Below are 17,623 nucleotides of genomic sequence, written 5' to 3' on the forward strand. Positions count from 1 at the left end.
AGCCAACAGTCAAAATTAATTGAGTATTTTTCTGCGTGAACCCCTAAGAGACCAGAAAGCTCTAATGAGTGATGCAGAGATCAGATCTGGGTAGAAAAGAATCAAGTTCCCAAGAAAGCACCATTGCTTATTTACTCCCTTTTTAATTCAAAGATGAGGCAACACCATGACACCTTATTAGATTTTGGATTACCAAATCAGATTCACCCTGAGGAAGAGACGCATTTTTGGGGATGTGATGTTAAAATGAGCTCTGTTCAAACAGTATCAAAGGCCATCCTGGGGCATGCTCACTTCCTGCCCTTTGGGCAGGGGGCTCGACTCGATGATCTTCCGAGGTCCCTTCCAGCCCTGATGTCTATGAAATCTATGCTTCTGCAGACATTCACTTTCTCCCGGGAGAGTCGCTGTTCTCCCAGAAGAAATCACGATTGTGCAGATATTCACGCTTTTTCTCCCGGAGTAAAAATGGCTGCTCCAGGTGAAAAATAACCTGGGAACAACCAGAGTTAAATCACTTCCAGGTGAGTTTTGTTCCTGGGAGAGTGAATGTCAGTACATGTTGACAACACAGGCTGACTGACCATGGGCAGTCTGGGTTAGCCAATCAGGGCTGCCATCTGTTGCTAGGCAGACTAAGGGAGCCTACAGAGCATACCAAGATGTGTGCACAGGACCCCCTCCCCCCCCCACACACTGGTGGCGTAATGTCAGCACTGCAAGCTCTCCATTCTTCAGGCTGAGTTTTGTTCCTGGGAGAGTGAATGTCAGTACATGTTGACAACACAGGCTGACTGACCATGGGCAGTCTGGGTTAGCCAATCAGGGCTGCCATCTGTTGCTAGGCAGACTAAGGGAGCCTACAGAGCATACCAAGATGTGTGCACAGGACCCCCTCCCCCCCCCACACACTGGTGGCGTAATGTCAGCACTGCAAGCTCTCCATTCTTCAGGCCCTTGGCACTCGAATGTCTATACATGTGGCTCTGGGTAAGATTTGCTAGCAGGAAAACAGAGCTGGAGGAATTCTCCCAAATGATTTGAATGCATGTATGTAGCCAAATACTGACAGACATTCCCATTTCTAAATAAAACAGGTTTGAAACATTTAAATTGAATGCACTTGACTGCAGGATGCACAATAGCTGCTCTAGTGGACTATGGCCTGGGAAAGACCCTCCTGCATGAAAGCAGCCATTTGCACCAAACTTAAAAGAGATAGTCCATCACATCTTTCTGGTGGGGAAAATCAAAACATGATTTCTTGCCTTAAATTAGGAATATATTAAATAATGTTTTGGGGACCTTTGGACATGGAAAAAGAGTAGCCTTAGATCTGGAATTTGACTCCTTCACTCATGCAGGTAGCCCAACTAGGACTATTCCAAGAAAAAAGAGTTTTCAAATGTCTTTTCACACGGATTCCTTTCGTTACTTAAAATAGAAATTCAAAGACCAAGAAAAGATATTTTGATCAAAGTGCCTTTTCTTGGTCACTGAATGTATATATTATGAAAGGAATCAGGGGACTATGCTTTCTTGGAAGGGAGTGGGGGGGACATGTTAAGAAGGCAATATTTCCACATTTGGGTTATAAGCTTCTAAACTTTGTTGTCTTCCAACAATAAGGCAGTGCAGGAAGCGGGTAACCCCAGTAACATTAACTGCATCTTTCTCCCTGGCTAACAGCCTGGCTTCCACATCCACTGCGGCTTGGATGCAGCATGGAGTCACTTTAACGGAGACTGTTTTGATAAGAGCTTTGAAGAAGCTAAACTGCCTTGCCATAACACAGCTCATGCAAAGCACATTAACACCAAGGGTATGCCTGGTGATTTAAAGTTGAAGAGTGCTAAGTGCTATTGCAGGCCCCATTATTTTTACACCAATATACTTAAAACTGGTGCTAGAAAGATAAGCTGTCTTTGAACAGTCCCTTTCAGTTAGCAAATACAACAAAGACGAACATAATTGGAGAATGTAGTGAAGGCAAGAACATCAGAAGTTTGCCTCAGAAACTTTTACTGCTAAGGTCTCAACCCTGCAAAGTTAGACATACATGCTTAAATGTACTGCTGTGAGTGACTCCAGATACTCATATAAGTCTCTGTAGGATCAGGTATTGAGAGCGCCTCTGAAGATGCAAAAATAAAAAGCCTGTATCCTATCTTGAAATCTAAATCTATTACAAAGTTCCTGACAAGAGCATGGCCATTGCTAGGATGTGGTGAAAGGGTGGGAGGACTACCCCGTCACCCCTAGTCTCAACCAGCAGTAGTAGACCCTGGCTGAGATTTTCCGTAAGCTATGTAAGATGCTGGACCATGTCAATACTGATCTATAAAAGCCTTCAGTTATTTAAAAAACAACCAGCAGGATCACTCCACCTAAACAACATTTACCATCCACCCTTTTTGTTTACAATTCCACCCTCCTGGCCGGGGATGACTAATTTTTAATCTTCAACCTGGCCAGAGATAACATAACTGCAGTGGCTGGTGCACATCTTCCGACCTGCGCTCCAGGAACTCCTGTCATCTGTCAAGATCATTTCACTTGGAGGAAAGCACTTCTAATCTGCTCTCCAAGAAAGCCAGGATGGGCCGCTGCCTTGACAGTCACTGCAGAGGTGAGACCTCCTCGATTCATTTCTCCCTACCATCCAAAAAAGTCCACGTCCAGAGAAAAACATTGTGGTGGGGGTGCACGGTCAAGCTCAGTTCACTGGGATGATACACCCCAGCCTTGCATATGGAGCTAGCCTTAATGGTTACTGCTGTACCCCAGCCATTTGCTGGATCATCTTTTATTGTTAAAGAGGTCTGGAGCCCTGAACCAAGTGTCTAGCTGCTCACGTACAACAGGTTCTCTCTCTGGCGTTTATGAGATGCCCCAGCTCCGTTTCTGAAATAGGATGAGGGACAATAAAAGAATATTGGACAAATGGTGGATTTTTGTTTAAAGGAACCTGGCTTACGTTTGGAAACCCCCCATGTTTCTGCTTATTAATTTGCATCCCACGGGGCACGAAGTGTCGAAGTCTACGTCTAGCTCCAAAGTTCAGTCATTGTCACTTGAACTCAGACCAAAGTAAAAGGGGATGTTGCCCCGGGATCCTACCACCCAAGACCAAACAGGTGAACTGCTGCCATCACCTGGTGCTGACATTTGTTGCTTTTACAGGCTCAGGAGAAACACAATTCAGACAACCTGAGTTCTGCCTCATCTGATGTCCTGAAGATGGCAAGTCTCCTGCTGGCTTGCAGAATACCACAGTTGTGGCGTGGGGGCGAGAAGAGACAGGAAGAGAAGCTGGCATCCTGCTCAAGTTTTTTCTATTGCAATTCTTAGAAAAACAGGTATATTTCCAAAACTGTAAGGGAGGGAGGGGAGCTTGACAGTCAAATACATGAGCACTGCGATAAACTGGCATTGCTAGTATGCATCATCTGATCTCTTAACACTTATTCCAAATATTTAGTTACTCCTTAAGACATAAACCTTCATATAACTCTGTAGCTGCTCTCTGAAAGAAAAGAGCTGCTATAGGGGCAAACCATTTCTTTTTAATCTAGAAAAGCCCATTTTATTGATGATCTTCATGACTATGTTTGGCATCTTCATATATTTTCTAGCCAAGATGGTTTTTAAGCCAAGAAAGATAAAATAACATTTTTTTCTCAAATGCACATAGGAAACTGCCAACAGAAAAAGCTGCATGAAAACTGATTCCACTTTTTAAGTTCAAGGGGCTCAAGCTGGGAGCTTAGATGTAAAATGTGTGGTTGGGAGAAAAGATTGGAATATGTGCTTTCCCAAGCCAAATATTAATTTTTGTGTCATGAATTTCTCTGTAAGAAACCAACAAAAACTGTTTGGATTTAACATTCCGTTTGCAGCAACTGAAACCAGCATTTTGCAGTGTTGGATGACTGCATGATGCTGAGAAAGGGAAAATAACTAGCAGTAACATTAAATCGACTGTTCTGCGCTTCCCAAGATCAGAGCAAAGGGAAAAAAAGTAAACAACCTATAGAGTGAAGTGCAAACATTTTATTTTTAAATTCTCTCATATTAAATAACCTGAGTTAATTTTCAGATACCTAATTCTTAATCTGACTCTGAGCCATTAAAACAATTAGAGAAACCTATTTTGGACAAGCTGCTCTAATGAAAAATGTTGATGTTACCTAGTATGTAGTGTGGTCTCCTGAAGAAGCAGGTGGAGAAGGGGAAATTCTAGAGAGGAGGGGGCTTAGACTGCAGAGTCAAGAGCAGTAAATTTTCCCTTCAGCATTTTGATTTTCTTATTTAAGTAAATTCCCACTCCTACATGAATTCACAGCTGTTTTAAAGCAGTGGGTACCTTCACTATCGCTTCCCTTCGTAACAGAGGATTTGCTTTGGATGGATATCTGACATCCAGGCTCAGGGACGGTATCAAGAGTACACACGGGGATTGTTTCTGCAAGCCATACTGCTTATAATCCAGCTGTATGGTCAGCAACAGTGGTAAGTCCCCAGGTCTATGGAGAGCATTAGTCATGCATTATTAATTTATTGGACTACCTGTCAGTGCAATCGGGAAAAGCTTGCCCATGCAGAAACCTCAATGGGCTTGTAAATGTTAGGTTATAGTATTTCCTTTCCTAAAATAGCAGTTCATTTCTGAGCTGCAGGACAATTAACATTTAAAGAGACCAAATGGCTATATACAGGACAGTGTGATGTTCTGCCAAGGATGTCAAAAGGAAGGCTGATGTGCCCTGGAAAGACACCCTTGTTTCTCATCGAGTGGATGCTGCTTGCTCACGTGAGCCGATCAGCAACTCTTAGTACAACTTTATATCACCAGCGTGTTCCCTGAACTGCAAACACCGACTGAGACCTACAGCTCTGAAAGAAAGGCATGTTGTTGGGGCTGCACTGCACACAGGCACTTAGTGCTCCTTAGCAATCAAGCTGCGGTAGCAGGAAGTAATGTGGATTCCAGACGGGGAAAATGATCGTTGTATAACTGGCCTGGAAAAGAATCAACCAACTGCTACACATACACAATTAATGTTCTCTTGAACCCCTAGGCAACATTAGTTACAGCTGAGATCAGAAGACGAGGCGAATGCCTTTCTGCAGCTACAAGTGTTCTCTACAGACTTCATCCGCTGAAGTGTGACGACCCAGTTAAGTAGCTGGCCACTTGCTGGGAACAAGGGCTGTCCTAAGGCAGGCAAATCTTTCTGGTGACAACTTTTGAGTCAAAGCTGGTTTTTGCTCCATGCTGGAACAAGCACAAGCCCTTCCAAACTTTTGTATGACATGGGTTTTTGTTTTCAGACTGAAAACCTTGGATGGTTGATTCACGTCTCTCTCATCAGGAGTGAGCAGACTCCCTGGGCCCTAAAACTCCTTCCTGACAAAAAACAAATTGTCAAATCACCCCCCGACAACAACTTTAAAAAACGTTCCAGCTAGCTCTGCTGAGAACCTCACACAGAGCAATGATGAAATCTAGATTATGGGCCATTCAATTTTTCTATGTCTGTGGCTCTATCTGGACAACCCTCCTAGACAGAATGGTTAGGACATCAGCTGCACCAGCTCTCTCCATTTAAATAGACACATACCCTGCTGCTTAGGAAGTGGCTAGAAGGCAGAGGAAAGCAAGTGGGAACAGAGCAGCAGCTTCATCTGAGCACTGGCCGCAAGAGATTCTTCTTTATAAGACAGGGCAAGTGAGCCAGAGCCATCAGTCACCGATGCCTTAATAACTGCTACAGCCATTTAAAGCCTTTGTAATGGTGTTCACACTTCCACTGAAATGAATTAATTTAGGCCCACAGCACCTGGAAGAGAAGGAAGGATTACTGCTGGTGACAACTGCATAAGAACCATCATCTCAGTGCAAGGAGAGCAGGGGCTGCCCATCGTGTCTTACTGCCTTTCACTGTCATGTACACTCCTATCTTCCAGCACCGAGGGGCTTAGAAACACTGCCTGGCTTTGAAGGAACAAGAGAAAGCAAAGTGCTTCTACCTGGTAACTTGCAGGACAGCTCCCTAGATAGTACCCTGGAGAGTTACAGCCCCACATGCCATAAAAACCAGGGTTGAAAAGCCAGAACCTTTTCTTCAGCCTGCTCAGGGATTGCATCTTGTCTCTAGGAGTCTATGGTGCTTTGGACTGAACCAAACACAGGTTTGCCTAAGCACCAGAGAAGAAGCTGCCCTGCTTTTGAAAAGATTCACGGCAGAGACTGAACCTGGGACCTTCAGATACAGGCAGGCGAGGGAGAAGAGCCAGGGCAATTAGCTCAGATGGAGAACCAGACACTAGCAGGGAACAGAGCACTGGGCTGTGGGAGCCTGGGGTGAGGTCCCACCACAACTCCAACGTCTGCACAAACACAGTGGGAAAGGCGCATGGCTCGTTCCCCGACTGCCAGCTTCTCACTGCCCCCCTTGAGGGGCAATGGGAAAAGAGCTGTGGCATTTCTCCCCAGCAAGGCCATGCCCTGCACAGAGATAAAGAGGCACCACTGCCAGGGCACTGACTGCCCGGAGCTATTTCCACCTACCCTTGATGAAAGGAACACCTAAAATCACTTTGTATAGGACTGCCTCTATTCTCCTTGTTGCTCACTGGGGTCTTTTGCTCAGCAAAGGGGACAGAAGAACATCTGAGAGCTGAAGCCTAGTTTTTTAAGCTAGCGCGGCTTGGCAGGGCAAGCTGAGTGGGAGACTACCTGGCAGTACTTTCCTTTTCAAACTGACAAGATTTTACAAGACAAGCTTCTTCCATTCCACCCCTGCACGGAGCCCTTGCAGCAGCTGCCTTGCCCTCCTGCCCCGAAAGCAGCGGGCAGGGCTGCTGCACTCTGTGAAACAGCAACTACCTTCTACTGATGATGGGGTGGCCTTTCACTGCTGAGCAAAGTGACTTCTAACCTCCCCCTGCCCATTCTCACCGCGGTGCTGTTTTGAAACACTCAGATGAAAGGTATAAAGGCTGCCCCAAGTATTATTACTGAACGCTATGCTTCCAAGGAAGGAAGAGCTGTGTAGGGATGGCTTGCTCACTTTAGTAGGCTCCTGCTTGCTCAGGGATTAGACCAGGAGCCACGGAGGCACTTTATTCTGTTCCTTTTCTAGCAATAGCGGTCAAGTACCTTGATGACTTCCATACGCCAACTGGGGCTGGATTAGAAACGAGCTTCTTTTATTTGATTCTGTCTGGTTACCGTGCATTTCAACTAGATGCGATTATTCATACCAGCAAAGTGCTAAGTATTATACAGACACAGGACATGAATGCCCACTTTTTCAGCATCTGTGTGTATCCTTAATGTTTCAAACTGGGCTGCGATCAGGAGACGAAGAGTTTAATACTTCTGGACCCCTTGCCATTCTTGACTCTAGAGAGTTAAATTTCCCTTCACTCATCCTCTCAAGATTTACAACTGAAATCGAAGGAAATCCAGAGCACAGCTACAAATAAGCTCCCATCCAACAACTCAAAAAAGCCTCACTGGCAGAGTTATCAACGAGTCTTTTCTACATTGAGACAAGCCCAAATGCTTCTTCCACTAAAGCATCAAACAAGTGAATCCCTCCAGCTTGGGCAAAAATGAAGAAGAGAGTTTGATCACTCTGGTTTCATGTCAGAGGAAGCTCTATGCCTTCTTTCCAGAATAAACATTATCTAGACTTGGGAAGTCTGAATTATGTACAAGCCTGGGGAAAGCACAGAAGCAGGTCCTGGGGAAACTCTGAGCAGTTATTTCTTTCTTACACAATGTATTTTTGCTGAAAGTCCCCACCTCTGTCTCCATCAGCAGACAACTTTTAACTTCGCCTACAGCCCTGTCTAGACTAGGAAAATAGGTCATGTTGGAAACTATGTGAGCTGACATGGCATTGTACCTACTGTCGTTTAAACCATTAAAAGTGTGTTACCTGAGAGTGGGCGATCCTAGATTATCTTGTGACTTCTTGACATGAGAAAACTGACTGAGGAAAAGTCCAAGTGCAAGAAGCTATTCCTTCATGGTGGGGCAGACCCAGCAACCCTCCAGTGTGCCCAAGGGAGATGCCCACTCTACAGTGCTCTTCTAGATTCCCCTTTCCTCTTGCTCACACACGCTGAAGCAACTCCTACTCATGATGGCACTGCCATCATTACAGTCACGACAGGGGAGAGAGCAGTGGCTGGGGGCTTATCTGCATGGGGAAACCAACTGTATAACTGATGCCATTACACAGTGTAACCCGCGCCTTGAACGCTCCACTCTTGAACAAAACTATTCACACGGGGAGTACACTGCCATACCTACGCTAGTACATACATCATTGAGTCCACCTCCGGTTCTCCCTTTCCAAGCTCATTTGTTTCTGAACATCAGAGTGACAAGTGGCTGCTCGCTACGCTGCCCTGCTTGTTTTTGATTTCCCCCTCCTATGCACAACTGCAAGCCTCTCTTCTCCCAGCAGACACCTCTGCCTCTTGGACCTCCTTTAGATACAGGCTCGAGCTCTACTCCAACACCCACCTGCCCCTCTGAACTGCAGCCCTGTCCATCAGATATGCCTTCTAACCTGCCAGCACCTCAAAACAGGCCATTCACATTTTGGAAGGCGCTGTGCTCGCTCACAGCCACTGGTATTTAAGTTGCTGCCACCAAATCACCATTTGATAAAATGGAGCTGCCTCTGGCTTGCACCTGGCGCAAGTTCAGACATGGGTCCAACAGATCACTCCACTTTTGAGTTGGGACCTCAGAGGATGAGTAATACGAGAAGAAAGACTGCACAGCCGTGTCAAACTGGGATGCAGACATGAAACTGCTGAGATACCTTCAGCCACAGCAAACAGCAGAACCAACATAAATTAGATCATGAGGAACAAAAAGGGGTGAGGGAGGGAGATCCACAGTAAAGCATCTGTCTGTTTCTGAGGTTTTTTGCTGCTCACTTTGATTTTGTTCACCACTGAGCCGAAACAAAAGTCAGCAGCAGGCCCGAAGCTGCAAGATCTCCTATTGGAGTTTATGCTGCTTTTAATTCTACCTTGGAGCAACAATTATCCTTTGCCAGGCCTGCATCTCCCCCACCTCCCCAGTACAGCCTGGACAGCAACGAGCTGCCTTAGCCCCCTTTGGGCAGAGATGCACCGGACAAACTCAAGCTCGGACAGGCGCCTGCTGTGAAGCCGGTGAGGCCACAGATGGCAAAAGTTACGCCTGACCTCTTCATGCAGCTGAAGATGCCAATTTTAATGGCATGAGGCCAAAAGGACAGCAAATAACATGATTTCTTCTTGGCATGCCGTTAGCCCAAAGCCCTTTTCAATCAGCATGGTCTGGACTAGGACTTGCTGCATTCGCTCAGCTTAGAAGAAAGCCATCCAATTGCCGCAACTTGCTAGAGAAATGAATCTCAGTGAATTTCAAGTGCGATTTACTTTGGCAGCTCAACTTCTGTTTATTATGCATTGGCTAAAAAAGCTCAAGAACTCCAAGCAACTTCAATCGCATGACCCCAGTCTTAAGGAACGCATGGCATGGATTAATAGGAAAAAGAAAAGTCATACGCAACTTCAGACGTATTTAAACCTGGGGTTTCCCACCTCAGAGGATCCTAAACAAAACCCAGCACTTAGACTTCATCCTGGGGTTGTAGCAGATAAGTAAAACAAGAGATAAGAGAGTTGTATTGCTTAAGGCAGGAGAGAATTCAACACGAGGGACTGGTGTTTGGGCCACAAAAACTTCAGAATACTTTTAAAACATCAGACTTCAACACATGGTTGAGTTTTTATGCTGCACTTCGACACCTAATTTTAAGGACTCCTTGTTCATACGAACCTGGCAGGTGCTACCGCAAGAAAGGAACCAAGGCCCCACTGTGGGAGGCGCTGCAGCCATGTGTAGCAAAGAAGTGGTCTCTGCCCCAAACTGCTTGCAATCTTGGTTTAAACAGGCAAGAGCATGTGTGTGAAACAAGTAAGCAGGTGGTTGTTTGGAGTAAGAGAAGTACCAGCAGGTTTCTATATAGGTTAGCCAGCACATCATTCAGCACACAAGCAGTTCCACTGACTTCAGAGGAGCTGTTCATGAGTTTAAACGTGTAGCTAGAACACAACTTATGGGAGGAGGGAATCCGTCCTGGAGTCTGATGTCAAACTGAGCGCACAGCTAGTCTGGGCAAAAATGGTCTTCAGTGGGGCTACTCAGGCTTGTGCTCCAATGTCTGCTGACCCAGGCTCTCAGCACCTCCTGCCCTTCCCTTGCTGCCCACATGCTGCAAGGGGCTTCCTGGCCTCTGCCCCACTCTTGCCTTTGCCCTCTCAATACCTCTGCTCAGTCTCTGCCCTCACTCCCGTGCCTCAATTTGGAAAGTGCTCCCTGATCTCTATTAAAAAACAGCAGCGAGATATTGCAAGCATTCAGCACGCTTCAGTCCAAGACGCTCTCAAACCCAATAACCTGGGGTATTTTTCCAACACTGGCAGTATCCTGCTTCTTCCTTACATAGGCCTAAATGTTGCAAGGCACAGCAATGTGCACACAGCTTGCGAAGGGAAGGCAGAGTGAGCCTCACCACAGTTGCCAAGCATTTATTTTCACACGTGATGAGAAAAGGCAGTGCTAGGTACCAAAATACAGGAGCTAATTAAACTGTTCACAGCTGAGCTGGGTCCAAGCGAGGCAGCAAGAATGGACCTACAGTCTTGTTACTTGTCATGCACTCTCATGGTTAAAGAAAATATATTACCAATACTGTGGGCCACAATGTGGAGTCAGGGACTAGGCGAGGCCAGATGGGTTACCAAACCAGCATCTTGGTTCACCAAAACCAGAATACGGTTCACTTCTGCATTATTATTGTTATTCACAGAGAAGCCAGTTATAGTTTATATAACCATGAGACGTTAAATTGAGTTGTGTTTTCACAAACGGAGATCAGTGTAAAAGTCACACTTCCATCTGAAAAAATGGTTACCTGCTGTTCTTACAGTGACTCCTCAGATCATAGTTACAAAAACATTATGGAGGAAATATGGATATTTTTCTCCAATAAAATGAGGAACCCTGGATTATCATACTTCCTTCCTGAGAGATGTGAAGAAGACTGAGGTTTTGACAAACAGAAATGAAATTAAAAAGCTACAAAAAATGGCGGGGGGGGGGGGGGTGAAAAGGAAATAAATTAAAAAGCTAAAAAAAATGGGGGGGGGGGGGGGCTTGAAAGTGAAACAAATTTAACTTGCTTTGGCTCGATTTCACACCCTTTTAAAACTGTAGCTTGCAAAAGTTCTGGCTGCAGAGATGAAGGAGAAGAGTTAACGCTACACCCTGAAAAGAAGGGATGTCACAGCAGGAGAGGCTGTACAAACGGGTGACGGACCTCTAACCAAATGAACATTAAAGCCCTGTCAGCGACTGTCAGAAAAAAAAACATAGCCAGCTTCTTTGGAAGCTTTAACCTTAAACAAGACTACAGTGACAAGTTAGAAACAGCCTGACTGCTCAGTGGAAAAATCTAAGGAAATTATCCCTGCTATAATGTCAGGTAATAGGGAAGTGCAGTAGCTGGACCTTGGCTTGCTAGCAAGGACAGTTTAAGAGCCATTTCTGAGAAAGTGCTAGGAAAAAAAATATCCATAGCTCTGGCTCCCTCCAAAGTGCAGGCACAGCCTGAGCCACAGATTACCGCGGAACCACAGAGCTTCTGCATTCCCCGGGCCTCAGGAGGAGCTGGTGTCTGGGATGACCAAGGAAAGTTTCGTTACACCCTGCCGTGGAATGTTCCAGCCCCGGCCGTTGTTTCCTCCCAAAGCGGGGTCATTAGCAAGACAATTTCTGAAGTTCACGGTATTGTCTAATGCCCTTACAAAAATATCACTGCAGAAAGGGGAAGACAAACGAGCCAGACTATTTTAAGGCCTTTGCTTCTGGAGGAAATTCTAGGGCAAAATCTCAAAAAAGCAGATGCTTTGAAACGGGAACTGTTACACCATATGGAGAAGGTGGAGCATTCCAGCCTGTTAAGCGGCTTCAATGGCTCCTGCTTTATAGGACTGGGCTTATTTTAAAATTCAGACGTGGATTTTCAACCATCTTGCTGTTATCTGTGTGTGTGCATGCGTGCGTGTACGCACAAGGTATAAGCTATTTAAAAAAAAAAAAAGGCAGGTCATAAATTTCAGCAGTCTACAAAGCACTCCATAAACCCTAACGAAGCCTCCCACCACCCCAGGAGAAGCATGACCGCTCTTGTAGCAACAGAAAGACTGAAGCAGGGCAGTGTGGAGACTTCAGCCCAGCCAGGAAGGGGTAAGTGCTGGATCCAGGATTAGAGCTCCAGAGCTGCTGAGACCTGGTGTGACATTTTCTCTCTCTCCTGGCCTGATGGTCCCTTTGTGCACAGGCTGTTCCGCTATGACCCACAACTGAGATCAGCTGTGATTTCTGCTGCCATAGGTGGGAGATCGTTCTGAGACACTGTTTAGACCACCCCTGCTCTTCCCTGACATTCCCCAACACCCCACCAACTCCTTAGCAAAACCAAACCTTATCCAGGTCCCTTAAAGTGATGCTGGGCTCCCCTCTCCTGGGCAGAGGCAGAAGGAGCAGTCAAAAAGGAGAGAGGACAAAGCACCTCCCGCCAATTCCCCTCTGCTCTGTGGTTTAGCAGCCCCTCCCACTGGTAAAGAAAGGTCTTTAAAAGCAGCAAGATAGCTTTGGTTTGGATTCTAGGAATCAGACTGAGATCACCACTTCATTTCAAACAGGCCATCAAAAAAGCTATTAGTTGATGACAAGCTCTGGGGCGCTAATGATCTGGGCTGGATTGGAACCAGAGACTGAGATGAAAGGCTCCGTGTCCCACACTCGCATCCAGCAGCTGACTGACCCTGGACAGAGATGGGTAACCCAGAGCCGAGGCTGATATTTCTGATACGTCTCCTCCTCCTATCAAGTCTGCATCATTCCCATTAACATGAATGGGGAGGAGAGTGAATGTCTGCGCCCACAATTCTGCCTGCTACGAAGCACCCCTAGAGAAGGAATGAGTGGGGCTGCATTGGGCTCAGCTTGGACCTGCCTCCTGCTTTGTACTGCCTTCAGCAAGACTTCCAATGTTGCTTCAGTTTCATTTCTGAGATTCAGATGTCTCTGAGAAGGAAGCACAGGCCTTTAAAGGAAAACCTGTACTGTTTACCTCCGCACTGGGCTCCTCTGCCGTCTGTATCATGCACTGGATATGGATGTAGCTGGGCAATTCTGACCAACGCTCCCTAGGGTTCCTTCAGGTCTTACTGGGAGATGCTGGCCATGGAAAACCACAAGGCTCAACCCTGCGAGATGCCCAGTACCATGTTGCTCCCAAAATGAAAGCAGCTGCATCAGCAGATCTCTTGCTGATATTCCTCACACTATAAACAACACCTTGCTGTTCTACATGGACCGGACAGCTGAATAAGTTTTTCTACTTATTCCCGTCTCTTATCATATAATGACTGACATGTGACCAAAACAAGAGGTTCAGCTGTCTGGTCCAGGTAGAAGCAGCAAGGTGCTGGAATATCACGGACGGCTCCGGGTCAGCCTGACCTGCATTCCGTCATATCCCTCCAGAGCAGACTGCCTGGTTTCTCCCCCTAGAAGAGCCTTTCAGCATTTTGAAGAAATTCTTACCATACTTTGGACAATTAAACACTTCCCCTGTTTTGTCTGAGAGGAAAAAGCACTTGCCCTAGAAAAACTTAATGTGGCTGAGCAGCCAGAATTGCCCTGAACGTGTGCTGGTCAAACAAAGGCTCCCTTCAGCCACAGAGCAGGCGGCTGGAGCTGACGATCAAGCTTTTCACCCCGACAAACGGCTATTAATGAGACCATTATTTGAAGGGTCCGTCCCCTGCCCCGACCACAGCATCACGAGCCACTCAGAAACAACGGCGAAGGGAGGACAGGAATAGCAATTATTTCTTCTAGGTTTCCTCTCTGTCTGGGTTCTGGGCAGATGAATGCAAAATTCCTTCTGTAACTGAAATGCTATTCAGCGTTCTCTTGCTCTGTAATATGACCTGCTCCAATAGTACCCTATGACCTACTAATATCTGGGGCCTGGAATTGCTGACATTCCTGCAGACTTTATACTCTGAGGCCTGTCCTTCCAGCTACTGCCACCAGCACAGCCTCCTTCCAGCAACTCGTGTGTACGCACATCCATTCCCGCATTGCCCACATGCAGAGAAGAGGCACAAGTCACTTAAGCCACACACGACTCTGTCAAAAATAATTAATGTGCACAACAACTGAATGATCTCAGAGAAAGCACTAAAGAATGAGTTATTTCTGGGGGAAATTGCTTGCCCTTCACGTACGGGGCACTCTGGGCATCCTCAATAAAACAAAGCTCTACTCCCTTGAGCAGCAGGACAGTGATTAATGTGGGGATACTCCTGATTAGAAACAAGAACATTGGTAGCTAACAACCTGGGAAGGTGCTGGACCGATGGTCCCAGACATCAACATCCCTGGTGCACCCTCAGAGCAGATGCCAGAGGGGCAGTAGCTGTTCTAACTGGCTCATCCGTGGATCACATTCAGTCTCTCTGGACGCTGTACCCTCACCCTGCATTTCATACTGAGTTTTGGGGCATGGCTATTTATCAAACAGGAAATGAAGTGAAACATACCACTCAAGAGTCATGATAGTCAACTTCAATCACGAATGACCTGGGTCATTCCAACCAGCCTAGTTAAAAGGCCCCATATATCCCTAACCTACCCAACCCCACTTTACAGCAGCCTTACTTTTATACGTCTGGAATCAACTACAGAGGACAGCTTCCGACCAGCATGCTGTTCTCTATTTCTCTCCCCACCCTCTGATCAGAAGAGACATAAGAGCTGCCCCTGTAAAGTGGCTGTTCAAGGTGACTTACTGTGGCATACTTCACATGACTGGTGGGCCAGAGGGCAGCAACATCCCTGTGACAATCAGCAGACATTCTGCACACCTGAGCTGTCCTTGTCCCCAGCAGAAGAAAGAGAGAACCTTGTTTTTCTGTTCGAGAGAGAGGGTGCACATACCTGCCTGCCATCCTGGCCCACATTGGTCTGGCCTCTCACCACAGTTCGGATGTTGTCATCCAACCTCCTACGGGGAAAAGTCTAGTGTCACAGCAGTTCTGTGTGTACATGGTACAAGTGCTTTATATGAAACCTACTGACCAATACAAAACCAAGGGCATGGACAACACACAGCTCAGATTCTTAGAAACATTTCAGCCCTGTGTTGCATTTTTGTCACTTTGCGTGATTTAAAAACATGATCTTTTTAAACCCGAGCCCAAATCCAGTCAATTCTTTTCACGAGTCACTCCATTTCACTTGTGCTTGGCTCTCCAAGGATAGAGCAATACCTAGCACTCCTTTCAGCGCTGGCAACCCTTTATGTAAAGTTTTAAAAAAATGATAACCTGCTACATTTAATATAAGAATAAAAGAAAACACATCCATAGCAACAACAACAGAGAAGCCTGCATAATGTATCTATTACTACAACTTCTACACCTGAGTTTACAAGCTGTGACAATTCAACAACTTCAGGAGTATGCTGAATATTTTCTTTTCTCTCTCAAAGCCTGATTTTCCATGCAAATATATTTCAGTCCAAGTGACGGCAGGGTTATTTGCTGCCTATGTGCCAAGGAAGCAAAACGGAGCAGCACTTACCTTATCTTCAGCCTGATTTTATTCACCACTTCATCGATGTTGGCCAAAGACTACAAGAGGAAAAGAAGACATGGTTAAAAGCAGAAAGATGCTGTCTCTGACACATGCCGATTGTAGCAACATGTCTTTAAATAACCCGTGGTCTAATTCACTCACAACACTTTACAAGTTGGATCATAGCCACACACTTCTTTTTGTGGATGGGGAAACTGAGGCACACGGCAACGTGTTGATGTGCTGAAGGCCACATGCAGGGCTTGAAACAGATGTCAGGTCTCCAGGCCACAGTGAATCTTCAGCTCATCCCCACACGGGTCTACATAGCTAGTATGTTTTAGCTATTATACCCATCCTTCTGCAAAGGCAGCAGTCAGCGCTTGCTGAAGGAAGTGGGGAGGGTGACCTCTAGCGGGTAAAGCAGTCCATGCCGAAGCACGACTAGACTGTTAGGATTCAGCTTCACAGAGCTTTCAACCCTGGCAGTTCTCCAGGATGAAAAACCAGAAACTTAACAGACACGGGGGCAGGGAGGAGGCATGACTGTGACTGGGGCAGTGGCAGGGAGAAAGTACTCAGACCTTTGCTGGGATAGGAACAGAGAAAATGGAGCAGAGGAAGCCCCAAACAAACAGGAGCAGCTAAAAGGCAAAATCCAGCCACATCCTACGGTCAAAAGCAGCAGAACCTGTGCAGTTCTGGCAAAACCTTTGGAGCCCGCTCATGGGGTCGGTGGGCTGCTGACACAGCCTCCAGCTTGGGGCTTAGAGCTAAGGAAGGCTCTCGCATCACTCCCACCCCAATCCTTATCCCTGTAAGGAATGTTAACATCTGGTTGCAGTGGTATTTGCTCAGTTTTCCTGTACAAAGTCCCCCAACCAGGCCAAAAAAGCTTTGGGGCTTCCCCATCACTCAATGCAGCAAGAGAAATTCAGCTGCCAAGCTGGGTAGAGGAATGCTCATACGGACATGATATTCCTTCCAAAAGCGAAGTGGAGATGTCACAGTAGTTGCAACTGCAACTAGATACTGGTACATACAGAGACTGTCACTCCACTGTCAGCAGAACTTCACTAGCTCTGAGCTTCAGAAGAGACTGTCACTGCAGTTCAGCCAAGCATTAGTCTCACCTGCTCGGTTGGAAAGAGAGTATTAATGTACTCTACAGCATTGAAGTCTGCCCGGTCCAGCGGATCTTGGCTGGGAAACACCTAGAGAGTAAAGCATCACACAAAATATCAGCTTGATCATCTGTAACTTTAAACAGATTTGGTTATTTTAATAACTTGGACATACACTCGGGGTTGTGCTGAAGAGCGGGGTCCTGACAAGACTGTGCAGTGAGCAGTCAGGCTTTGTTTAGCAGAGAGCAAGTAGTTTTACTGGCTCCCCTCCCTGGTGGTCCTGGTGCTAGTAAAATTCCTGCAGTTATCAGACTGGGTAAACACAGATGTGATATACATGCACATACCCAGATCTAGTACAAGCACAATCCATCATGTGTAGGGAGTTCCTGAGTAACGGGAGCTATTAATTATGCATCTAAAACCACGCTGATGCTTTTGCAGTTGTCTGCAAATGCTAAGTTCCCACTGTGCCCCAGCCCTTGTCTCTGGCAGGACTTTGCAGGGTGCTCTGCTGAGAGATGAAGGCTTTTCCTCTCGCAGACTTGTAACACGAAACATGATGAATTAAAGTGGCCAAGTGAGCTCCGTGCCAACCAACGTTTCACACAGACTCACAATCTGCTAAATGATCCCAGGTAACTCACTAAATCCCAATTATCTGCTAGTGATGCCTGTTTTCCCCTTGAGAAAAGGAAAACAGCAGCTGTGGTGCAATGTGCCCCATGTTCCCTCAAATGATCCAAGCAAGGGGGTTAGA

General features: G+C 46.3%; 1 protein-coding gene across 4 annotated transcripts in view; it reads right to left on the reverse strand.

The window, feature by feature from the left end:
* The window catches only part of VPS53 (VPS53, GARP complex subunit), a 71,209-nt gene that overhangs the window by 52,442 nt on the left and 1,144 nt on the right, over nt 1-17,623 (reverse strand). For 3 of the 4 annotated variants that reach the window (XR_003096107.1, XM_014524410.2, XM_014524409.2), the window contains exons 2-4: nt 16,870-16,950; nt 15,743-15,792; nt 15,098-15,164 (exon numbers count right to left, since the gene is read on the reverse strand). Coding sequence is in view for 3 of the 4 variants with exons in the window: in XM_014524410.2 (XP_014379896.1) it covers nt 15,098-15,164; nt 15,743-15,792; nt 16,870-16,950 (198 nt within the window). In the remaining variant the exon portion in view is untranslated. The other variant, XM_025214831.1, reaches the window with a different exon arrangement.

Source organism: Alligator sinensis, unplaced genomic scaffold (assembly GCF_000455745.1).
Source record: "Alligator sinensis unplaced genomic scaffold, ASM45574v1 scaffold1801_1, whole genome shotgun sequence".
Taxonomy (NCBI): domain Eukaryota; kingdom Metazoa; phylum Chordata; order Crocodylia; family Alligatoridae; genus Alligator; species Alligator sinensis.